General features: G+C 44.8%; 1 protein-coding gene and 1 long non-coding RNA gene across 2 annotated transcripts in view; one reads left to right on the top strand and one right to left on the bottom strand.

The window, feature by feature from the left end:
• The window catches only part of KCTD1 (potassium channel tetramerization domain containing 1), a 182867-nt gene extending 179928 nt beyond the window's left edge, over positions 1 to 2939 (bottom strand). Inside the window, exon 1 of the mRNA XM_059409392.1 lies at positions 2784 to 2939. Coding sequence (XP_059265375.1) covers positions 2784 to 2792 — 9 coding nt within the window. The 5' untranslated portion in view covers positions 2793 to 2939. The remainder of the gene's footprint in view (positions 1 to 2783) is intronic.
• Positions 1127 to 25257, top strand: LOC132023543 (uncharacterized). Its single transcript, XR_009405984.1, has 7 exons — positions 1127 to 1267; positions 11655 to 11770; positions 14626 to 14783; positions 20636 to 20891; positions 22210 to 22251; positions 22682 to 23043; positions 25121 to 25257. It is a non-coding gene; the product is annotated as an uncharacterized LOC132023543 (long non-coding RNA).
• The last annotated feature ends 285 nt before the right edge of the window (positions 25258 to 25542 follow it).

Genomic DNA, 25542 nt, shown 5'->3' on the forward strand with positions numbered 1-25542 from the left:
AATACAGCAAAATCACTGCAGTCATTTTGAACACTGTGGTGGGAGAGTTTTTGCCAACTCGCATTCACGCTTAATTCATTTCAACATTTCTTCCCAGCAAATGTATGCTATGTTTGCCTAGCGACTTTTTTTTTTTATCAACATAGTGCCTAAACCAATGAAGTTTTCTCCGTGATGCAAAGTTTTAAAATTCAGTGGTCACCTTTGCAGCCTCATCAGTAAACATGAAACCTACTGTCATCAGAACAGTCGCTAACAACTCTTTGCAGTCAAGCAGCAGCAGGACTCCTGAGCCAAATCGTGGCCGCCAGTGTGCGGTCTCCTGCACACCAGCCCCTCATGGTAAGCCAAATGCCACACAAAAATAAACACCAGGGATACACCGACACATTGCCCATTATCCAGGAGACAAATTGATCCACTACTATTTCACATTCACCAAGTAGGTTAGCTATTAGTTGCCACAGATTTCCCACATATGCAGGTAAAATTCCTTGATGCAAAATCGGATTTAATGAATCAGGCTAGGGCATCAGCCTCAGCCTTTTAAAAATCCCTTATTTTCTCCTTTTCCACATTAAAAACACATTTGAGATAAACACAGAAGATGTTTCTCTAAAAAACACACATACACACAAAACAGGAGGTCTCTTAAGGAGTCTACTGCTGAGAAGGTAAAAGCATTTTGCTCATTTTTAATTTGCTAAAACAATCCAAGCATGCTTGGTACCCAGAGGGTATTCTCAAATAAACTTGTATCTCTAGCTGCCAGCTTAGTTGATTGAAAACAGAAGGCAAACGTTTCTTAAAGAATGAGTATGTTAAACTGTTATGTCTCTCCCAGTTCCAGCAAGGAGACACACACACACACACACACACACACACACACACACACAGACGTGTCAAGGATTTGCTTGAAAGCAGCCGCCAGTTCTCTATGATCTAAAAGGTAATGCAGCATTTACACCAAATTACTGCTGCCTACCGCGGTGCCCCTCTTAGCGAGGAAGCCCGTGCCAGGCGGACACTGGACAGTTCCTGTGTGCTGTTCGCCACGCACAAAGCCGACGGCCCCATCTGCAACTTGGCTAACTTAGTTGGCGCCCGCCCAGCTAGCCCCCGAAGCGCGGCCACGGTGAAAACGTTCTGATCCCAGAAAATCATTTCCCCGACAGTGCAAGTGTTCGAAAGCACAAAGGCAGACACTGCCACCCGCTCTAGCTAGGAAGTTTCGGTACTCGGGCGGCTGGGTGGAGCACGCGTCCAGGTAAGGGATTCCGGCATCGCACGTCTGGTGGCCTCTTCCCGGATGTTTTGGGGGCTCGACCTCACTTTTAACGCCAATTCACCAGAACGCACCCCGCTCCCCCCCCCCCCCCGCGTTTTTTCCAGGAGGCTCGGACTCTTTTATTTTCCAGCCAGGTCCCTCTGGGGGGCGGGAGAGGAAGCACACTTCACATTTCCATAAAGAGGGGCGGCGGGGGTGGGGGGTGCGGGACGGAAAGAGGTCAGAAAGGAGCCATCCCTCCCGCCCACCTCTGTGCCCCAAGCGCTGGTTCGAGCGGCGGAGACCGGAGGCGGCCAGGAAACTCTGTCCCTTTAAGGGAACCTTGGCCGCCAGAAGGGGAGGGAAGGATGCGGGCTCCGGACTCGGACTGGGCGCTGCAGGCACCGCGGAGCAGAGGCGAGCGCAGCAAAACCACAGCCATTACCTGCAGCGCTCACATCCTTCCCCCACCCGAGCGCCCCCTCCCCCGTCCCCGCCTCCCAAGGAGACTTCTAATCCGGAGCATGTGCCGTGCCCTTTATCTGGGAGGAGGTGGGGAGGAAGAGGAATGAGAGCTTTTTAAAAATAAATGAAACGTTTGCACCCGGGGGTGGGGGTGGGGGGCTGGAAAAAGGAGGGGGCGGTGGGAGGGGGCTTTAAAGGCGCCCGGGTGGGCGGAGGCGGCGAATCCGGATCAGCCCGGCCGGAGACGGACGGCGGACTGCGCTGGGCACCGGCCGCGGCTCACAAAGGGGAGCGGCGCGCTCCGGCCCGGGCAAAAGGGGAAGGACAAACCGCCTCGGGGCCCGATCGGCTCCGCAGCCACAATGGCGTCTTTCACGGGGCATCCGGGGGCGCCGCCGAGGCTGCGGGCGAGGAGGGGGCGGCGGGCCCCCACCCCCGGCAGGAGGCAGGACCGGAGCCCCGGGCGCCGCCGCCCCCGCGCACCCCGCAGGGCGCTGCGCTCGGCCGGCGGCGGTGGCGGCGGCGGGTCGGGCCCGCGGCGCCGGGAGGCTCTCGGCGGGGCTGCTGTGCGGGCGCGGAGCTCTGCGCCGGGAAGAAAGGAACGCGCGCGGCTCGGCAGGGAGGGAGGGGTGAGGGGAGGGCGGGGGAGAGCCGCGGCGAAGCGGCCGCCGGGGATGCTGGCGCGCGAGCGGCGGGCGGGCGGCGCTGGCACGGGCTCCAAGAGCCGCGGCGTCTCCGCGCCCAGATCCGGAACCGGGCCCGGGCGCGCGGGCTCCCGCCGCCCCGGCCCCGGCCCCGCCGGCCGCGCCCGCTCCGCCCCGCTCGCGCCCGCTCCTGCTCGAGGAAGAAAGCCGAGAACCCGCAGCAGCAGCCCCGCCGCCGGCCCGAGCGGATCCAGAGCGGATCGCGAGCCGCCGCGGCGGGCTGTGTGTGTGCGAGTGTGCCGCGCTCTCGCCCCATGCCTGGCACATGCGTAAAAGCGAGTTGCGCCCAAAGTCCCAGCCATACCCTCCTTAGCAAATAATAACAAACCCAAACCGTCAGATCTTACCTGAAACATTGAAGCACAAAGTCTCTCTCCAAGTCCCCTTTTCCTTTTCCTCTCCCCCCTTTTCCGATTTCTCTCCCAGCGATCTGCTCGGCTCGCCACACCAGAGAGAAATGCAATAGCTTGGCTAAGGTAGACAGAACAAAATACAGAGAAGAGTTGCTCCAGGGCTTTGAAACCCCTCAAGGCAAGGATCAGGATACAATTAGCTCATGCCTCTACCTCCAGTCTAAATCAATCTCCAAAATAAAACTTAAATCAAATTAACTGATCACAGGGCAGACAATTGATCTCCTTCAAAAATAAAGCTCTACGTATACGTATAGATAAATATACATATAAGAAATTTTTTTCCAGTTTTTTTTTGGGTGGAAAAACAATCTTATTCCAGCCTCCAACTTGCTTTTTACCCTCCTCTTGCACAGAAAAGCTGATTTTAATCGTTGTGATTAGTTTTGATGTAACGTTTCCGCGGGCGATTTCTGCAAATGGATGGAGTGTTTCTTTGCCAAAAGAGGGAAAAGCAGCAGATGATGATAATTATAAGGATTGTTGGTTGTTTCTTTTTATTTGTATTTGGGGCTGTCTCTTCACTTTCTCAAGTTGACCTGACATTGCTGTTACGCTAAGGTCGCACAACTTGTTGATGTCTGATCAAAGGATAGGTGATAATTTGGCAACAGAGCCGCACATTTTTGGTTCCTTTGGCGACATAACGTCCCAAATGACGTGGATAAAAATAAGCACATGCAGTCTGCTTTGCCCCAATCAGGTCTGAATCAGCGCCTGGGGGTGATACACAAACTCATTTCAAATGTTCAACCATGCAGAATTGCAAAAAGATTGAAGGAGTTACACCACATTTTTTTTTTTTTAAATAGCAAAATTAAAAGAAAACAAAACCTACATTAGGTGTAGCCAAAGACCTATCATTTAGGTTTTATTTGATCAACATTCTGAACATATCTTGCCTGCTCCCTTTTCTTTGCTTCCCTCCACCTGGTACCTTTTTCGGGGGCGGGGAAGGTTATGGTGGGGGGGGGGAGGTTGTATAATTCCATTATTTGATGGAAGTGCTCAACAGAGCTAAAGAGACTCTAACATAAACACATTTCCCCAGCTTGCGACTGTGGTTCTGACCTCCCCCACTCCTCATCACTTCTCCTTCCTCTCTAGGTCTTTGTTCAAAGACCTGGTGCCTGAGCCAGTCCTAATCTTAATTCTTTGTAGTTAGAGTGGGATATTTGGTTGTAACTCTAGGGTCACCGCTCATTAGTGTTCTGTCCTTGCAGGATACTTTTTGAAATGGTATATTTTTTTGAGCCCTTCACAGTTCATTAATTCAAAGACTTTGCTGACATTTTCTTATGAAAAAGACCAGGCTGTAAGGCCAAGGCTACTAAAAAAAGGAAGGGAGAAAAGAAAAAAAAAAAAAACTAAATAGAACCAGACGTGTCCTGTGCATACCTGCGATTGGCAGCATTTCCCAGGAAGTCTTTTTTAAACTCTCATCTTTCTTTTAAGGTAAGCGACTGCTGCAGGACCAGCAGAGAAGGGAAGGGCCAAGCTCTTTAAAAAGATCATCCATCAGATCTGTGTAATAATGACATGAGAGATTATTAACGTCATCATGAGAATCAGGGGTCTTGGTAGGTTTTGTTTGTTTTGGTTTTTTGGTTTTTTACATAACAAGTTCTGGTTTGAGAATATCAGTGACATGCAAGAACAAAAAGTGAATGGCTCACAAAACAACAGGAAACAAAATCGCATCTTTCTTTGCATGTTCTCCTTCTCTCCTGCCCTCCACACAAGGTAGATACATCCTCTGACCTGCAGTGGAGTTGTTTTCAGTATCGGCAAGACTCTAGGTTCAATTGAATAAGAACTTTCTTCTTGCCCCCAAATGGCACATGAAACATTAATACAGAAGCATGTGGAAAGAAAAGAGACTGATAGGACTTAATACATTGAAGGTGTGGCCTGAAGTGACTTTTATTAAAGTCTGGAGAGCCTCCTGTCATTGTCTTGGGATGCTAGAGCTGGACAGATCATTTGTGGACATCTAGTTCTTGAAGTCATTTCACATATGAGGAAGTGGAAGAAGCTTGCCCAAGGTCACACGAGTCAGTGACAGTCAGTGACAAGGCCAAGATGAGGTCTGGAAAGGCAGGACTAGAACCAAGGTGAGTGGTGCCCCTTTGAAGCTTTTTAGGCTGTTTAATTTAATGGCTTAAAATCATACTTTCAGCATTCCCTTTCTGCAGTTTGTCCTAACAACCTGTTAACACCTTCTTTCAAATATCTCTAATGGCAGCAAATCCTTGGCCTTTGACATTTAACTTTTGTAACACCACGCTCCCTCCACCTCCCCCAAATTAGTACCAGGTCTGGGAATGAGTGAATAATGAAGATGGCTTATACTATTTAGATTCCAAAAAAAGAAAATATGACAAAACACAGCGAGGCTAATTTTCTAATTAGTACTTAAATGAACTAAAGACTAGTAGCAAAATATTTTAAGCAGCAGAATTAACTGAGATTTCGGTTTCCAAGATAACTGCTCTGAAGAGGATAATATTCACTAGAGCAAACTGAGTTCTGAAATGTTCATTTGCAAGGTGTTTAAATACCTCAGAATGGCATCACTTAGAGGAAGGACGTTCTTTTGAAGCTCTAAGTGACTGACGTTTTAAAGTGATCCATCCATTCAGCTGATTGCTTAATTTGCCATAATCCCAGTGACAAATGGGCCACAGAGTAAGTTATCGTGGAGAGGATCTTCATTTTCTTGTAGTTTGAAGGGGACTCAAAGTTGAGACTATGAGGATTCAGAGGGAAAATTCATTTTGTATCAGGGAAAACAAAGAGAAGAAACAAAGAAACCAAGGATGGGGGACAACTGACTTTAAATTCTAAGATAGATTTCTTTCTTTCTTTCTTTTTTTAAATGAGATGGCACGTGAAAAGCAGGGTCCATCTCTTGCCTGGCATAAGACACGAATTTACCAACTTTGCTTCAGTCAGCCCCTGCCATCACGAAATTACCCAAAAGTATTTTTTATCCGATTATTATCTGTGCAAGTGAGCGTGTGCATTTTGTGAGCTCTACAGTGCTTTTTTGCCAATCATGAAGAAGTTGGGGGCAAAAGTATATTAAAAATCCTTCGAACCTCCTTTTTCAATAAATAGTTGAAGTGAGAGCAGCAGCCTAAAAACCGTTAGCAACACGGAAGACAATGGCAATAAAATCGTCAGCAAGAAAACAATCAGGAAGAAAACACAGACCTCTGTTTCCATCTTCCTGGGCCTTCCTATCAAAATGAGTTCCGCCAGTTTTTAAGGCATAAAAACGATGACTGGATATTTTGAATTGAAACCAGGAGCTTGGTGGAAAAAAGTTGAGTGCCTGACCATGGAGCAAGAGAAAACGGGATGCTCTTTAAGGGGCGCAGCAGTCCCTTTTCCTGTTAATGTGGGGACAGCTCATTTGGTCGCATGGTGGTCACTGAACCCTCAAATCACGAGTTGGCACAGAATGTCATGGCTTGGTCCAGGGGTAGCCCTGCAGTACATTCTTGGTGCCGATTTCACAAGATGTGGACATTAGTAGCTGAGATGAAATGTGAAATTGCAAAACCTTCCAGTGAAGCCAGACACCCAGATCCAAGTTAAAAATCCCACTGCACTTTCCATTAGGAAGAAGAGAGAAGTGTCAGCGCCTGCACTCAGCCTGGACATGCGTGGACATCCCTCGCCACCGCAAGGCAGCCACGGCTTCTCCCTCCGTGCCACCAGACAATATTTCCACCAGACCGTCAGCGCCATCCACCTATCCCTACCATGAGAGGCGCTGCTGTGCAGGAAGGCAAATTAGGTTATTTTATCTTCGAGTCAGTGTTTTGGAGGAAATCACCTGTTTTTTATCAATCAACCTGAAACTCCCTATAATACTGTGGAATGTGCACATTTTCCTGGAGTTGAATAGAGGCATTAATAAGCTCAAACAGAATGGGTTTGTGATTCCTGGAGATTTGGCCCCAACCACCACCTGTTTATAATTAGTCTCTGGAAAACATGATAGTTTTCTATATCACTGTCAATGTTAAGAGTCTGTAATATCTCACATTGGGAAGAAGTGGATCTTCTAATGGCAGCAGATTCTGCTGGCAAGCGTCAATTTCTGCTCTCCCATAATTCTGAACAGAAACAGATGCCAAGTCCTTATACTAAAGCCCTTAGACCCTTTTGGTCTTTTTTTTTTTTTTTAAGATTTTATTTATTCATTTGACACAGAGAGAGAGAGAGAGATCACAAGTACACAGAGAGGCAGGCAGAGAGAGAGGGGGAAGCAGGCTCCCTGCTGAGCAGAGAGCCCGATGGGGGCTCCATCCTAGGACCCTGAGATCATGACCTGAGTCGAAGGCAGAGGCTTAACCCACTGAGCCACCCAGGTGTCCCTCTCTTTTGGTCTTTTAACAAAATTTCTTCTCTGGCTGTGCAGCGTGAATACTGGCCATAACCTCACATTGTGAAGCAACACAGATGAATTCAGAAATAAAACTTGACGGTGGCCAGATACCTCGATTACCATTTTAGACAGAGGAAAACAAAAGAAAGATATTTATGCAATAGGAGATCCCGAATTTAATGATATTTCCATGGATGATCTTTTTTGACGAGAATAGCTTAGCCTCATTTTATTACTTCATCTCGAAATCACATGGACACCTCACCTTTTCATGTCAAATAATGGGGAAAATGAGATTTTCTTCAAGGTAAATCTAGCCGTGAATAATCCTAGGTCTGTCGATGCTGCTTACTAGGGAAAACTCTGTTCCTTTGAGCATCCTTGATTCTGACAAGACTGCCTCACACATATAAAACAATTAATTAAGCATTGTGTATAATTGTTGGTATAAGAAATGGGGCTGGACCACAATTCTGCCACAAATCTCTTTCTTTATAATTATTTATGTTTTCTCTTTCAGGAATTACAAAACAAGTACAAGCAAGTGCTTTAAAAGCAAAAATTTTTTTAAGAAAAGGAAATACGGTTTTGAATATTAGAAGAAATGAATTTCAGGGCTCATTCAAATCTCTAAGAAGTAGTCCAATCAATCAGTCGTATATTGTTGTACTCAATTTCTACATTCTCCAACTTAAGTGTATTCTTCCTTCCCAAGCATTTGACTTCATCCTTTTCAGCTTGTTCCCTGTCATCTGTGAGGCTATCCATTTTAAAGTGATGCCATGGTTATTTTAAGGAGGCATTTTTAATAAGGAAAACATTTCATTAGCTATTTTGTTTCCTTTCTTGTTTCAGTGCCTCATCGTGAACTAGCTGGCGTTGAAAGGTACTTCTATTTGCAGGGAAACGCGTCTCATGCACAGCCCATTCGGTAGAGAACCACTTAGCTTTGCTTCACTGTTCTTCTGTCTGAACCAAAGCTGTTCATGAGAAACCCCATAATATAATCAAGGCCCCTCCGGGGCACCATATACATTTATGTAAGTTATCTCTTCGTACATCCTTTGGGTGTCAGAACCTCTCAGCTTTGCTAACCATAAAAAGTCTGCCTTAAGCATATTACTAACTTTAAAACTCTAATGATATGGATGTCATATTTCAATTTTTAAAAAACCTTTCCCTGCTCCACCCTGAAAAAAAAAAAAAAAAAAACCCTATAAAACTTATTCAATGGGATCATCCTATGGTTAAAAACATAAAATTTATTTAAAAGAAAAAGAATCATGAATACATTCTAGTTTAAAAAAAGCAAATTCAAGAATAAAGAAAAAGAATCTGTCCCAAAAATAATAAACAGGAGACAAACATATTTGTCTCCAAGTTTTAGTAAGAGCCAGTATTAACAAATTGCTATAGGAATCAAGAATCTGTGTACTTTCTTTAAAGTTATCAAAAGAGAAAGCACTTTCTAGAGTCTTAATGAGTATAAGCCCGATCAGTTAAAATGGGCACTGGGAGGTGGGGAGCAAATCGACAAGACTATTCCACATGGGCGTTTAAATGATTTCCACATTATTCTTAATAATAACGTTAATGATAGTAGTGATAAGAAACTATTATGAACGATGGTGGGGAACTTCCATTGTGTAAAGACCATCTGGCTATGAGAGTCAGACATGAAATTCTAAAATTAAATCCTCAATCTGTCCCTTTAAGGTTGCTTTGTAGATAATGGATATCTTAATTTTTTAAAAAGAAAAAAAAAAAAAAACCCGTATCCATTGTACCGAACATATAGCAGCTCCTGCTGAGAACACAAAGCCTGTGTGTCTATTTCTTTTCTAATTGCTCATGTCCCTAAACAAAACAAAGGCTGTGTAAAAGAGCTTATAAGATAATGATAGTAACTCCTCAGTCTTTTATTGTTCTCTTCTGAAAAATTTTGATAGGTAAAACATTATTATGATCCCACTATTTGTCATTTCCCCAAAGTGGGGGACAAGAATTTCCCTACATTTTCTTCCCTATGGTAAAGCCTACTGAAAGGAATGTTTTTGGGTGGAAGGGGCTAAGTTTTTGGACTGCAACAAATGTATCATTTAAAACTTATCATAATGCAAAATATAAAAGAGAAAGCATGTAACCCAGAACCTGGAAAATGATGTTATTATTTGACACACTGTTTTTGTTTTATTGATTATACCTAGAGTTTAGCTATGACTAATGTTTAGATTCTCTGGCCATATCAAAATGTAGTGGGGACAAAAGGACAAACATGACCCGATCCAACTTACATGGGTACCTGGAAAGAGTCACATTCATAAAGACAGACAGGAGACCAGTAGTTAGTGGGCCTGGGGGAGAGGAGGAAATGGGGAGCTATCTTTTAATGGCTACATAGTTTTGATTGGGGAGAATGGAAAGATCCGGAGATGGATGGTGGTGATAGTCATATACCAACATGAATGAGCTTAATGCCGCTAAACTGTATACTTAAACATGATTAAAATAGCAAATTTCATCTTGCCTCTAGTTTTGTGCATTACAACAACAGAACAGGAAAAACTATACACAGATTATAACCAGTCATTTAGTTCTTGATTTTGTCAGGTCTATACTCACCTTTGGCTTCTTCGATCCCAAACAAATACAAACTGAAATAGTGAATGAACTTTCTGAAAAATCGGTTCTATGCCACAGATAGAGTAAGTAAAGCAAGAGGAATAAAATCAACCGTTTTCCTTATTCATAGGATGTCAAGCTCCCAGATTGAATGATGAACTCCCCCAGGCAGCTCAGTGCTTCCTCCTCTCCTTCCTCCTTCCTCCTTCTCTTTCCTTTTCCTATGAAGACTTTGACTCGTGGAGTTGCTCTCATGTCATGCCCCTTGGAAGGTCCCCTGAGATTCTCTGATGATCTCTTTCTAGACAGAACCGAGTTTCTCGGAGCTGTTGACATACCCTGTGCACTGGTGCCTTAGCCAAGCCCATAACCCAGATATATCAAGCATGTATCTGGGTTATGATACATGTTACAAAGATCATGATACATCTGGGTTATGATACATGATACAAAGATCAAACATCAGTTAGATCTTTCCGTCCTGTGAGTGAGCAGGAAAGGGAGGACTTTGCGTGAAGGAAGAGTACTATTGATGGTGTGGTTGAACCTTTGTGTCGTCCATGTCCACCCTCATTTTTGGAAGCAAGAGGAGGCAGGTAGGCAGGCAAGAAGCAGACAATATCTTTCGCACATTCCCGTGCTGTTGACTACCCATGCCGCCCTGTGCTGGATCATAGTCCCTACACCGTGGCTCAGCTCCCAGGGTCTAATGCTGGACTCCCTGGGGGCTGAATGGACAAAAGAGCATTTGATATGTTCTCCATTTGTTGGTTACGAGTCATCTGTGTCCCTTTAGTTTCATCTCACATCACATCTTCTCTTTCTCAGTCCTTCCCTCATCCTCTGTGGGTGACAAATAAAGGGAAAGGTGTTTCCCAACCAAGGCGAGTTCTAAGGGAACTTCATGGCCTAATTAGTTGGCTCTTAATTTCAGAGAAACTTGACTGTGTATGTTTCCTAATTAGACCAGCAAAACCTAATGCGGGTGCTGACACTGCCTTCCCCAGGCAAGTTGTGTACACAAAACCGCATCATCCCAAGGAAATTTCTCTTTGTAATTACTTTGTCCAACTTAAGCTTCAGTGAAACTTGCACCTTTCACAAGATGAAAGCCCTGCACCCCCTGCCTGGTTATATGCACCGCGTGTCACATCACAGAAAGTCCTTGCAGAAGTCTGTTTTCATATTTTAAAGTAGTTAAGATGCTTCCAGTTTTCTTCTCTTGGCCTGTAGTGTGTCTCTGTGTGCAGGATCATATGAATTATAGGTATAGATACACACATTTCCTTTTGAAGAAAGCAAAGGAAATTGTTCCTGCCCATGAAAGCAAATTCCATTTGTTTTAGTGAAACTAAAAGTTCCCAAACTGAATTGGATCCTGATCTGGGAAGTCAGGTACCTAGCCTCCGGCAGAGGCCATTGTGTAATACATTAGGGCCAGGAAGAGGACACGCCCTCCCCCCAAGGCAGTTGTACCATTTTCTGTAGAGAAGAACTATGTCTCCCAAACCCCATGGGAGGTCTAATAGCCTAAAGCATCAGAATTGATTACCTCTGGCTTGCTTAATACCAAATGTCCTTGGTAGTTAGCAGAAGTTCTGGCTGGTACAGAATTCCAAACTCCACATCCATAGCCATGGTAGTATTTATCCGGACAATAACAGATGTTCCAAAAGAACAAGACTCCAAGTCACCAGCTCCTAATATTGAAGACAAGATGGTTGGCCACTCTGCCCGCAGCCTTCGAGTTATGCAAAGAGCTTGTTTCTCCCCTTCCCGCTCAGGAAAGATGCCTGCCACCGTACAGAGACAGAGATCCTCCTCTTCCTAAACTTCCTGACGACACAGACTTCTCTTGTTGATGGAAAGGGTCTGACCCTCAGCAGGAGATGCTCAGAAAGTAAGTAAATCCCTTCAGCGGTTTCTCCCTGCCTTTGGACTAAAGACCAGAATTTCTTGAGGCCCTACCTGATCTGGCCCATCACCCCTTTGCACCCACATCAAGTGTCCCTCTTCCCAGTCTGGGTTGCCCCAATACCCTGGGGGCTCCACTCCTAGCTTTCAGCTCGCTGCTCCAGGATCTTTGCATGGGAGGCACGTTTTATACAAAGAATCTTCTTTCCCTCCTCTAACCTCTGAACGAACTCCTGCTCATCCTTCATCTCGAATATCACTTCCTCGGGGAAGCCTTCCTTTTTCGTAGGACCTGCTCAGTGCTCTTTGTCATAAGGACTCATAGTTTACTGGAATTTTCTTTGGACTACTAGTTGATTTGTGCATTTCTTTGTTATTTGATTACCTTCTGCTTCCACAAGGTAGGAACTTCGTCTGTCTTTTGTGGGTCTCCAGGGCCTCACACAGTTGGTGCCCGATAAATACTAGTTACCGAATGAATAAATGAAAGAGTGAATACGTTAGAAAAACAGCTAAAAGGGGGAGAAAAAGACTAAGATTGTTAATGGGTAGGTAAGGGGAGGAATAAGCACACTTGGGATTTGGTGATTTTATTAGTTTTGCATTAGTGGTTTTTGTTGTAGGTTTTCAAGGCCCTGGAGAACTTATCCTACAATCTATGATCCTACCCAAAAGAACTGAGAGCAGGGACTCCATCAGGAATTTGTACTCCAAGGCTCATGGCAGTCTTCTTCACAAGAGCCAGAAAGTGGAAACACTCAAATGCCCATTGATGGATGAACAGATACACAAAATGTGGCGTATACATAAAATGGAACATGATCCTGCCTTAAAAAGGAATGGCAGTTGGACACAAGCTACACCATGGGTGAAGCTTGAAGATGTGTCAAATGAACAAAAGGGCAAATATTATATGATTCCACTTCTAGGAAATACCCAAAGTTGTCAAATTTTATAGTGACAGAGAATTAAATGATGGCTGCCAGGGACAGGGGGAGGAATAAATGGGGAATTATAACATTTAATGGATACAGAGTTTCAGTTTGGGAAGATGGAAACACTCCAGACGTTTCTATCCAGGTGGATGGTGATAATGGTTGCATAAGGACCTGAATATATTTAATGCCACTGAACACTTAGAAATGGTTACAATGGTAAGTTTTATGTTGTGTATATTTTACCACTATTAAAACTAAAATTTAAACAATTAAAATTAAAGCAAGGGAGTGCGAAATACACACACACACACACACATACACACACACACACTCATACCTCTAAGAGTCCTTCAAGTTCAGAGTCCCTTTGCTTATAAGGAAGGGCCATTGTATCTAGATGATTCTGTTTGAAACTCACCTGTTTATTATCTTTCATTTTATAGTTTCTGTTTTCAAATATCCAGTTCTTCCTCTTTGCCCTGACATTGAGTGGTGGCGTATCCTTTTCTTGAGGAGATGCCTTCTCATCTGACGCCAAGTGAACATGGAACATTGTCCCTCACAACAAAATATCAGCTCTTGACTTTGATCCCAGGTAGACATTGTATTTAGCCTGTTTTCATTTGGAAACATCTCTAGGAGAAACCGATACAGCCCTTATTTTTATACTTCCTCCAAATTTTTACGTTTAATTGGCTCTCAGATCCCAGCTACCATTTATCTATAGACATACATTGAAATACAAGACACGATTATCACATACAAGGCCAAATGTCGACTTTCCTAAAGATGATGCACAAAGGAATATGGCCAGGATGGGAATCTCTAAGTGACTCTCAAAGGCAGAATGATCATCTTCAATGCTGGTAAAAGTGATCTGTAGGTTTCCAGGACCCCAGCCCTGGAAAGGCTCACCTGACAAGTTTGGTGAAAATCTGCAACCGAAACTGTCACATGAGGGCATTTTAAAAAAGATTTTATTTATTCATTTGACACAGAGAGAGAGAGAGAGAGAGAGAGAGTGAGCACAAACTGGGGGAAAAGCAGAGGGAGAGGGAGAGGGAGAGGCAGGCTCCCCACGGAGCAGGGAGCCTGGAGACTTGGGGCTCCATCCCAGGAACCTGGGATCATGACCTGAGCCCAAGGCAGATGCTTAACCCAGTGAGCCACCCAGGTGCCGCACCTAAGAGCATTTTAATGCAGGTGAGCCCCATTACACTGAAGAAGCAAACAAACAAACAAGCAAACAGCGGACTACCTTGCTTGCCACCTTACAGGACAAAACCCTTAGAAGCTTTAGCAGCCTTTTCAACAGGCTGCCCTTTTTGTCTCAGTATTTTGTATCGTACCATTTGTAAGAGGCAAAAGAGGACCTTGAGATTGCCCTCAGTATGAACACAGCCCTCTGTGGGGGACAGCTCCCCATAACCACTTTTTAGTTCCACAGCCAGTAGCTGGCAAATTCGGGAGGTTACCAATTCCATCGAGAATCCAAAGAAACCTCATATCCTCTCCCTTCCAATATGAACTCACATCATTTTCAGCATTCCCTTCGGACGGTTCTCGTCCCCTCAAAGCGCGTCTGTAGATTCCAGGTAAATTGCACTGTCCTCAACCCTCTTCCTCCCGGACAGGCCCTTTCCTCACTATTAGAGAATCATACAATTTCATATTTAAAGGGGGCTTTAGGGATCATATAATTCAATCAAATAAAAGAAGAAACAGAGGCCCAGGGAGATTAAGTGACTGATGTCACACTGGGTTATTAACCAAGCTACCTAGATGTAATTGAAGGTACTTTTGAAGATGCTTGTTCATAGTTGTCTAGGAGATGTAACTAATGAGAAGGTGATCCAACGGACCCCATTTATATGTGCGGAATTTATTATTTTTTTTCCCACAGAGTTTGTTGGGTATCACTTTGGAATCCATTGAGGCTGAGCATGCTTTTAAGAGTTGATCTGATACCATCCTGTCCTAGAGGAGTGTTTGTTTCAAAACCGGAAGTCCCAGACCCCTGAATCCAAACTGTACCTGCTGCCTCTGCCATCGTGCTTTCGTGTGAGTGGGTTTGATCAGGATACTCGGGGATGGAAGGTATAGACGTGGGAATGCAGGACGAGATTATCCTGAGCCAGACTGTGTGGCCAGGTTTTGGTGGCCGTGGGCTAGGAGTTGGAAGAAGATAAGAGAACAAACGAATGGAGCCTCACGCCCAAGCTACATGGCTCCTTCGTGGACACCTGAGACAGGTCATGCTATATAGGGGAAAGAACATTGGCTTAAGGGCTAGGGTTGGTTCTGCCATTTCCTAGCCAGGTAATTTTGGCCAGATGAACTTGTGAGCATCAGTTAACTTCTGTGTGAAATGACAGTAATGAATACCTACTGTTCGATAGATAAGAGATGACATGTATAAAGCCACAGGTATATGACACACAAGCAAAAAACTGCTCATGTGTATGTACATACGTATGTGTATGTACCTATGTACACGTATGTATGTGGGGTGTGTGTGTGTGTGTGTGTGTGTTGGGTTCCCAAAGAAAAGGCAAGGCTTTATAATATAAAACTTTGCTCAAAACAAAACAAAACAAAACAGTAACACTCTCTGTAACCCAAATTTCTCCCGTAAGAGTGATGTGAGTTCGGGTGTAGCACTGTCCATCTTTCCTTCCTTCTTCACTCGAACATTTTGGAAACAAGCTGAAAGGAAATAGAGTACCTTTAGCTCATCCCCCACCTCTCAGAAAAATAAAAGCAGAATGTGTCAAACTAAAAAAAAATTGTTGTCAGTTCATTACGCCTTTATTAAATGTCTGTTTTCTCTGGGACAACGTGGAGAAAGAACAGATCCAGCCAACAAAGTGTTCACTGTCTGGTTGAGAAGATAATGTTTTATACAGAAAACAATACCAGGTGCTGTGCAAACCATCACTAGCTCTTGTTTCAGAAGAAATGATCTGAGGGTCTGGGGTTGTCTTGGAAAGGCATCTTTGGAGGCTCCCTGGGCTGGTGTTTGGAAGTGGGTTTGGAGGCAGACAGATGGGGATGTGTCTCTGCTCTCTTGCCTGTATTTTAGTCTTGTTACTATATCTCAATGCTTAATTATCTCATTTTGAAAAGGGAGAAACAACATTTGCCTTTTAGGGTGTTGTAAAGATTCAACAAGATAACAGTGACACAACACGAGGCATAGACGCCGCACAGAGGAAAAGATCAAGAAATTGGCTGTCCATTTCCCGTTACAAGTGAATTTTAGTAAGTGTTGAGGGTGCAGAGAAACCAAAGGTGGAAATATACAGCGGTACAGCCATGTTGGAAAGCGGTGTGGCGGTCCCTCCAAATACTAAGGTTACCATAGGACCCAACTTTAAGAGAATCAGAAACATATACAAACACAAAACTTTTCCACTAATAGTCATAGCGGCTTTATTCATATTAGCCCCAAAGTGGACACAGTCCCCATGTCCATGAATTGATGAATGGATAAACTAATAGATAAACACTGATGCATGGATAAATACTATTCAGCAACACGAAAAAAATGGAAGTACCGATCGAGGCCAAAACATAAGTGAACCTTGGAAGCCAAATGAAAGAAGCCAGTCACAAAAGAACATGTTATATGATCCCATTCGTGTGAATGCCCAGAACAGGCAAATCATCCATGGAGACCAAAAGTGGATTCGTGGTTGCCGGGGTGTGTGGTGAGGAGCTGGGGAGAAGGGAAAGGGGAAAGGGAGGCACTGCTGGTAGATTTGAGGTTTCTTTCTGAGGTGAGGAAATGTTTAGTGATGGTGGCATGAACTTCCAAGTGTACGAAATGCCATTTTACATGAGTTGTACGCTTTAAATGAGTGAACTATGTAGTATGTGAAATATAGCTCGCTAAATCTATTTAAAAAAAAAAAAGGAGGTGAAGCTTAAAAGAATGTGGCACTTGGGCAGGCAGAAGGAGCAAGAGGGCAGAGCACACAAGAAACGGACGTCATCTGTGCGTGCGAGCATGGGTTTGAGAGAATATTTGCAACCGAAGGATTGCGGGCAGGGACGCACCAAGGTGGGCCCTTTAAGACCAGGTACAGCAGTTCAGAGTCAACCTCAGAGGCAGTGTGAAGGGCTCTGGGGTGGTAGGAAGATCAGGGAAAGTAGAATTTTCCAGATTTCTCAGCGTGTGGTTTGGATGGGGCAGGAAAGAAAAATCAGAGGCAGGCGAACTGGAGTTAGCTTCTGACAGAAAAGGAGACTCTTCAGTGGGTGTTTGTGCTTGCGCTGGGGTTGGGTCTGCCGTCCGTGCCTCCGTCTGGAGGGAGGGATCCCTGAGGGTCATGGCTGTCGGGGGCGGACGTACCTACGAGCAAGGGGCAGGACAGCCCCGTGCGGGCTGCTTGGTGAATGTGAGTGGAGCTCCCCATCCTCCCTCACACAGCAGAATGTGAAAATTGTCCTAGGGGTAGAAAGATCCTCATTTTCGGTACAGAACAAACACAAATACGATATTTCATATCTTCCCTGCCATTTTCACCCTTCCCTGTAATTGGAAACTCTTGCCCCCAGTCTCACCTGTAGGAGTCTGTCTTCCAAGGTAGGATTCTCTTCCCCTCCTCAGCAAACCCTCTCTGTCTGCCTTCTTCCTCCCCTACCCCGCCTTCACATGTTCACAGGGTTTTATTTTATTGGTCAGTCCTTTTGATTAGTGGTGGTAAAGGAGCAGGGCAGAAGAGGGAAAGGGTGCTTCTGTTTCATTAATTTCTGATAAAGTGTGCAATGTTTAAAGGCTCCTTTCATAAATCTACACACTTTTCTGTTTCACGGCCTCCAATTTACCTCCTCCTTTACAGGCTTTGGTTGTGTGCTCAGAGGCTCGAGACCCTGAACATCTCCACACGGTGTCTTCACAGCCTCCAGCAGTTTCAGAGGATTGAGCTTCTCTTTGCCCCTCAGCTTGCTATTAACCATTTTCTCCTTAGTCCCGGATGTTGCCCTTTTCCCTCAAGTTCACTGCTGCAGATTTTCTCCTGAGAGCCACCCTCAATTATAATATCAAACCTAGTTCTTGTGGCGATCTAGCTGCCCACTGTAGCTCCCACGCTCAGACTTCCAGCTGGCTTATGCAACTCGATGGACCCCCTCCTCCTCCCTGGTAGATGCCCACGCAAGGTGCACTGAGGGGAGTCGTTCATAAGACACTGCCTCTTATCTCATCTCCCCTAGCACCCCAGAATGCCCCACAGGAAGAATCCCAGACACTCTTGGTGGTTCTCACTACTATTGTTGTCTTCAACAACTCGAGTTGTTCTCAGTGACCAGGTATACACATATCCCTTTAAGATATAAAACAAAAGGGTTTGGATGAGTGGGCTTGGAAACCTAAAAGCTTTTCTATTTTGGTAGGTTATTTCCCCCTCTGAGACACATACAACTTGGACTGTTGAGGTTTGGGGAGGAGGTAAGGGGGATTCAGGGTGCTTGCTCTTGGGTAAGGTAGCGAAGTCATAGTAGGTTGCTACCTTGGCTTCTTGGATCGTCTTCTTCAGTCTCGGGGGGGCTCTTCCTCTCTTCCTCCTCCCTTCCCTCCCTCCCCCCCTTTTTTCCTCACCCCTTCCTTCATCCCTCCCTCCCTTTCATTCCTTTTCTTTCTTTTTTTTTTTTTAAAGATTTTATTTATTTATTCGACAGACAGAGATCACAAGTAGGCAGAGAGGCAGGCAGAGAGAGAGGAGGAAGCAGGCCCCCTGCTGAGCAGAGAGCCCGATGCAGGACTCGATCCCAGGACCCTGAGATCATGACCTGAGCCGAAGGCAGAGGCTTTAACCCACTGAGCCACCCAGGCGCCCCCTTTTCATTGATTTTCTTAGTAGTGTGACAATTGCTCCTTTCAACTAGGAAGTAAAAGTGCCTTTATTGTTCTTAGGCAGGTCTTTCTTCTTATCTTCCTAACTGCCCATCCCCATCCAGTAAAATGACTTTTACTCACTCTTTAAGTTGTCAAAGTGAGCTGACAGCCTCTGCCTTTGACTGTGAGCCTTCCCAAATGTCCAGAAATGCCAGTCACTACTTTGTCATTGGGCAGAGTGGCTCAGCCCTAAATCAGCCTGAAGGTTTCTTCCTATCCTTCCGTCTCTTCCAACCATATACAAAAGAATCAGGACTTCCTGGAGTTCTTAGGGCCCTAGAACATTCTGGAGATATTGAACTTCCCAGCTGGGGCCAGTACCTAAACTCTTGTAGTCGGGAGCATGAGCTGGCTCCTCTGGTCGACCAGATATCCAGCCTGGGACTAGTAATGTTCCATGAGCACCTGGTCCAGTATATCTTCTTCAGACCCAGCTCCTGTCCCAGACTCCTGGGGCTCTGGGGGTATTGCTGTTCCCCTCATCTCATTCACCGTCACCCATTGGTTCAGTCTTTTCTCTCTCTCTCTCTCTCTCTTTTTAAGATTTTATTTATTTATTTGACAGAGAGATCACAAGTAGGCAGAGAGGCAGGCAGAGAAAGAGGAGGAGGGTGCTCCTATGCTCCCTGCCGAGCATAGAGCCTGATGTGGGGCTTGATCCTAGGACCCTGGGATCATGGTCCTAGCCGAAGGCAGAGGCTCTAACGCACTGAGCCACCTAAGGTAGTTCATTCTTAACAGCTGGTCCCCAGTGACCTGGAGGTCCCCGACTCTGTGAGGCATATAAATAGAAGACCCCAGTTATAGTCTTAGGATGTGGCCTGTTCCAAGTCTGTCTCTCAGGATCTCTGGAAAAGGAAAGATCATAGATTTAGGCTGATTATCATTTCACTATCATAGATTAACAATGGTTCTGTTCCTGTGTCTTACTAAACTTGACCATGTGCCAGTTGCTTAGAGATATGAGTATAAGGAAGCCTGGGTAGCTTGGGCCTCTTTGTAGAAAATGGTCTTTAATTAAAGAGAGTTCCCCCACCCCCACCTACCCTGCCAAGGGATATCCATGGAGGGTTTTTTTTTTTTAAATACATAGACTCTTGCTCTTAATTTGCTTCTGGGCCTTTGTGACTGTGAACTTTGACCAGTCTTTCAACCGCATCTGTGAGAACACACTCAGGAATCCTGAACACCTACACCTTCTGGGTGAGAAGGGAGACAGTTGCCCGGGAGGCAGCTTTGCCCTTCCTCTGCCTCTCCAGGCTCTGGCTCTGCCGCTCAGGCTGTGCGGGAGGGTGGCCCCATCCCCTGGCCCCTTGCTGACAACAGAAGAGTCTCAGACTCTTGCAAAGTCTTGTACTCTGGTTCCTGTCCTTGACTTGGCTCTTCTGGATTGTGAAAGGGCCTCTTGTTTGAAAATTTCAGGAGGAACCTGAGCTTCTCCACATCGCCTCTGTAACAAAGCAGTACCTTCTATTTGAGAGAATCCAAGATGCCATCAACGGTAAAATGTGCCATTATTTTCTGTCTCATCAGAAAGAAGAATGCAGCCAAACTATGGCTATTGTTGATGTTAAGGCCATCCTGTTAAAAAAAATGCAGATCTTAAGAATCAATGAAATAAGGAGCACAGTGGTTACATGTACAATCCTTGGAGTCAGACTGCTGAGATTTGAATCTCAACTCTGTTATTTAACGTTTGACCTTGGGCAAACCACCTGACTTCTCCATGTCTCTGTTTCCTCATCTATTGGGATTATAATAATAGTATTTACTTGAGAGGACACTGAGGATTAGATAAGTGACTCCATATAGAACACTTAACCCAATGCCCGGAGTATAATAAAGGCTTAATCAATGTCAACAACTTTCAGCTGAATGCTAATAAAGAATTGTAGTTATTAGCTGACATTATTGAGCAATTACTATAGACCAGGTATGGTGCCAACTACTTTATATGGATTATCTTCTTTTTTTTTTTAAGTTTGTTTTTTTTTTTTTTTTTTTTTTTGGACAGACTGAGAGATCACAAGCAGGCAGAGAGGCAGGAGAGAGAGAGGAGGAAGCAGGCTTCTGGCTAAGCAGACAGCCCGATGTGGGGCTCGATCCCAGGACTCTGGGATCATGACCTGAGCTGAGGGCAGAGACTTAACCACTGAGCCACCCAGGCGCCCCTACATGAACTATCTCGATTGTGAACAGTAACAGTAACCCAAGAAGGAAGAGGCTGTGATGGGGCCTACTTGCCAGAGGAAACGCCGAGACGAAAGGAGGTTGGTTATAGGTGTCTGCGTCTTAAATAAACTCTGTAAACTCCTTCCTCCCTGCCAGCCTCACCCCTGCCCCACCGCCGCCACTTTTATTTATTTATTTATTTATTCGCTTAACATTTTACTTTTAACTTACAGTTTTGTTCTTTTCCTCGTAATCAGAAACATTTACCATGAAGGCAATGAGGCTTGGGCTTCAAGCTCTTCCTCAAGATGTCGAGGTCCAGTGGAGGATTTGCAGAGTGCTCTGAGGGCTGGAGAGGGGACAAAGATCTTCTGTCAGGGCCTGCAGAGGAGTCGGGAGTCCGGCAGAATGGACCGGGGCTGGGGGGATGCCCACATCTAGGCGGGAGCAACCATTGCTGACTTGCCCCTGTAGTCTCGGTGTGAACTTCCTTCTCTCTCTCTGCACAGCCGGCCAACCTTCTGAAAGGGTCGAGCTGCTCATTTGCTACGTCGTGCATTGGCCACCTTGTTCTCTTCCGTAGTATGGCTCCTCCAGCCGCGACCCCGCCAAGTAGAAGAAAATACCTACAGTCCCGTGGTGAGGATGTACACAGGGAAACACTAAGAGGAAAGAACGAAAAAAAAGCACTGGAGGTCCTTAAGTTCTCTGTTTATCCACAGACAAACAACCACTAACAAATGGATTTTCTAAAAGTAAATAAAAGCTCGTTTTAGAAATTTTAATTTAGGTTGGAGATCACTCATTCTCTTTCTCTCTCTGTAAGAGAGACTTAGAATCAGAGAAAAATAACTGTTGCTCAGGGTTTTAATTTAAAAACATGTTAGGGTTTTTAGTTGACTCATTCTCTGATTGTCCTTTTTTATTTAAAAGAATTTTTTATTTTTATTTTTTTAAATTAACATATAATGTAGTATTTGTTTCAGGGAATTAAAATAAATTTTTTAAAAACGATTTTTATTTATTTATTAGAGAGGGAGGGGAAGCAGCAGAGGGAGAGGGAGAAACAGGCTCCCCACTGAGCAGGACCCTCCCCCACCCAACCCAGGGCTTGATCCCAGGACCCGGGATCATGACCTGAACTAAAGGCAGATGCTTAGCCAACAGAGCCACCCAGGCACCCCTGGTAAAAAAATTTTTTAAAACAATTCTCTCCACTGACTTTGATATATTCTTTTCTATTCTCCTGGACTGGCATTGAAAAAAAAATGTGATTTGTTTTCACCATCATTCTATCATTAGAATACTGGATCCAAATAACCATTTCATCCATTTCACAAATTGTATCACCAAAAACCACACAGTCACCAAGGCCTTATCCGTGTTTGTTTGTTTGTTTGTGTCTACCTGTTGCAGAGTTGGCAAGTTTGAGAAACAAAGGAAAGCATGCTGGGAGAGGTAAGTAAGTTTGTTTACTTTGTTTACTTTATTCTATGGGCTGGTTGGAGTAGCTAAGTGGGTGGAGAATGGTACTGACTGCCATTGACTAGAAATAGACGAGGTGCCACATTGAGCTCTGTGGACTCTGCTGGGGCTAGCTTGGTCCCCCATCTCCCCAGGAAGGAGGGGTGGTTACTATTCTCCTTTTTCAGAAGAAAAAGCTGAAGTTCAGAACCGTTAAGTAAACTTTTCCAGGTCATAGAGATTTTGTATTTCATCGCACTTTGGATGTCATCAGTTGTAAAGTCCATCGTGATTTTAGGTCCAACTAAGAAAGCAAGAAATATACTCACAACTGTAGCATAGTGGTTTTTTCTGTCTTCGCATTTTTACTATATTCTTATTGGTAAGGCTCTTGAACTTATGTTGGCATTGATTTCTTTCACAGATGTCTTCTTGCTCATGTGTGAAAAGAAACCTAGAAATGCAAAACAGGTTTTCTTTTTTAAAGAAATGAAGTAAATTGGTGAAGATATTTATAAAACTTCCCATTCAGAGTGTGGCTCTTACGAACGATTTTCCAACTAGGATCAGAGATGTTCATGTTCTGCGGAGCAGGCTCATCCTCTGTGTCATCAGAAATATGGGTGATGTTACATTTCCTGACTCTTTGCTCGCTGTCACCTCTGAAGTTCTCTTCGGAGCCATTTCACAAGTTTTATGGCTGTGTACAAGCAGTGATGACTTTCGCTAACGACAGCTGGCCAACGCTGATTATCAGATGTATTCTGATTTCAGAAATACCAAAATGTGAGTAAACATGTGTCTTTAGGTGCAAACTGAGGTCTATGTCTCTTTTAACCGAGACACAAAGGAGGCTTTTGTCCTCTGGTTCCAGAAGTCGAAGCTTCCTAGCAAAGGGTAGGAGCAGGTGCTGAAACTGAGCTACACTCCAACTTCTCTGCTTCTTACCTCTTGCCACCTGCTAATGTTCCTTGTGTTACCTTCCAAACCTCGAACAAAGGCAGATTGGTAGACCCTTGGAGGGGAAAAGGAAAATTCAACCACCCCAGGAAGGACTTGTTCTGGTCTAGTCCCGGTTTCAACCTACTCTGATAATTTTCACGTAAGTTCTCTGGAAGCACACCACTCCCCAAAGCATGGGAACTGCAGCAGTTCAAAGATATTGCTGTTTGATTCTGTACAGGGAGGTTGGTTACGAAAACTATCACCTGTTCCATGTGTGGATGATGGTCGCTCTGGGGAACTGACTTTCCTGCACCCCCTTGGGGCATTTTTATCATTATGGCCAGAAGCCACCCCTGGTAGCTAGGTGGGGCTTAACACCACCACCATCTGTTGTGGAAAAAAGCCTCACATCTACCGGTTTGGGCAGGGGTGGGGGAGGGGGACGTGGGAGGCGTTGTCGATAGGGGGGAGTCTGCATCACTATCGAGAGAGGACACATAATTCAGTCCGCCTCGAGAGAGGACCGCTTTGTCTACCACCCAGAAAGACAAATCACGTTAAGGAAAGGTCACCCAAGATGCTCCTGTTTTGAGCAGGAAAGTACATCTGTCCGCATTTTCAGTTTTGTTTGAGCACTGGAGTTTGTTTATTTGATTGTTTTATATTATGGCAGCTGGGGACCAAGGTATTTCTTTTCTGTTTGTTTCTCCAACTCTTTTTACAGTTTAACAAGTCAAATACAAAACTCAGGGGAGTTCGTAAGGCTCGTGAGGGTGCAGTGCATAGCATCACATTATTGATTGGAAATATTGCATTGGAATGCAGTGGAAGAGCCCCAAACCAAGAATTTCAGATGCCCGAAGCTTCGAGCTTTCCAATTAGGCTGGAAGTTTCCCTTGATAACCAGTAGGGCTGAAGCTTTTAATATTGTTTAGCTGTATCAGTTATCAGCAGCATTTACTAGCTAGGCAGACCAGCGGCTCGCTTGATGTCAGCGAGGTAGCTCGCCTGACTCCCTTGCACACTTGCTGATCAAATATTCTATCAGAAAAACATAAAATAACATCTTCAGTGTAACATAAACTGATCATAATTGGGAGCAAATGCTTCTTTCCCTTCTTCAATGCTATCTGCTTCCATGCAGCCTACTTTGCATCCAAAGATACATTTGAAAGTCGAAATCCCTTAGAGCTAAATATTCTAAACTGACAGAAGAATTTCTAGTGGCACACCAGCCTAGAGCCATGTTTTTATGAGGACATCACTTTCTATTTCCAAGCTTCAGCATGCACTCTTGCTTCCTTATTGCTGGGAGCCATGCCACATCAACTTGCCTCCCTCGCAGCCTTTAATGTTTTTTTAATGGAGTCCAGTTTTCCACCTAAGTTATGGCTAGCTTTCTGACAAACCATCAGACACCTAAGTAACCATAATAGAGGTGTCCAGCTGTGACGTGGGGAGAAGGCGAGGAGAAACTTTCATGCCTTTAAACAAAACCGTATTACGATCATTCATTTTTCACCTGGCCTCCGGGTTTGCCAGAAAAGGCTAAAAGGGGCTTAAGAAAACATTTTAAAAATTAATATGTGATATGAAGTCTTTTCTTGTAAGCCACAAGCTAAAGTCATCATTTCTAAATCTGGCTGGCGTGGCAAGTGTGCCGTCGGGAAGGGTGGCCGGGTGGGGTGGGGTGGAGTGGGGGGGTTTGGTAGGGGAAGAGTGGTATTGTTGCATTTTTTTCCTCCAGCATAAAATGGCTTGGGTAGCAATAAAGTTAGTTACCTAATGAATTACAGCAAGCCTATTTTGTAGGCACCTGGTTGTTCAGAAGAACTGAAGGAAATAATTGTAAATGTAAATAAGCGATGAATCACTGCAGATGAAATTTATCAGGGAATATGGGCATTGCTCTGTTCAGGGAAGAAGGAGACGCTCTGGAAAGTCGGCGCTGTGCAAGGCTGTATCTATACCATTTGGAAAGCCTTTGCAGAACACTTGGTAATTAAATCTGCCCTCAGCTGGGAAATGATGCCCCAGGTTGTCTTGCCGGTAGGTAAAAGGTAAGTGCTCTCACCATACCTGTGTTTTAGGATCTCTGCTGTGAAGCAGCTGAGTTATCTGGGACACTAGCCGTGAGGCTGTATAGTCTATACGTTAATATGGGTACGTGTTACAGCTAAGAAACAGGCAGGATTCCTCTTCCTACACTCGCCACAACTGGGTCTTGGTTGGCGTTTGGGTCTCCGCTCAGCGGCTTCCCCTCCCTGTCGAGTCCTTCTCTTCCACATAAGCTCACTCTAAATCATCACATTCCCCCCCCCCTTTTTTTTAAATTTCACA

Source organism: Mustela nigripes, chromosome 8 (genome assembly GCF_022355385.1).
Source record: "Mustela nigripes isolate SB6536 chromosome 8, MUSNIG.SB6536, whole genome shotgun sequence".
Classification (NCBI taxonomy): domain Eukaryota; kingdom Metazoa; phylum Chordata; class Mammalia; order Carnivora; family Mustelidae; genus Mustela; species Mustela nigripes.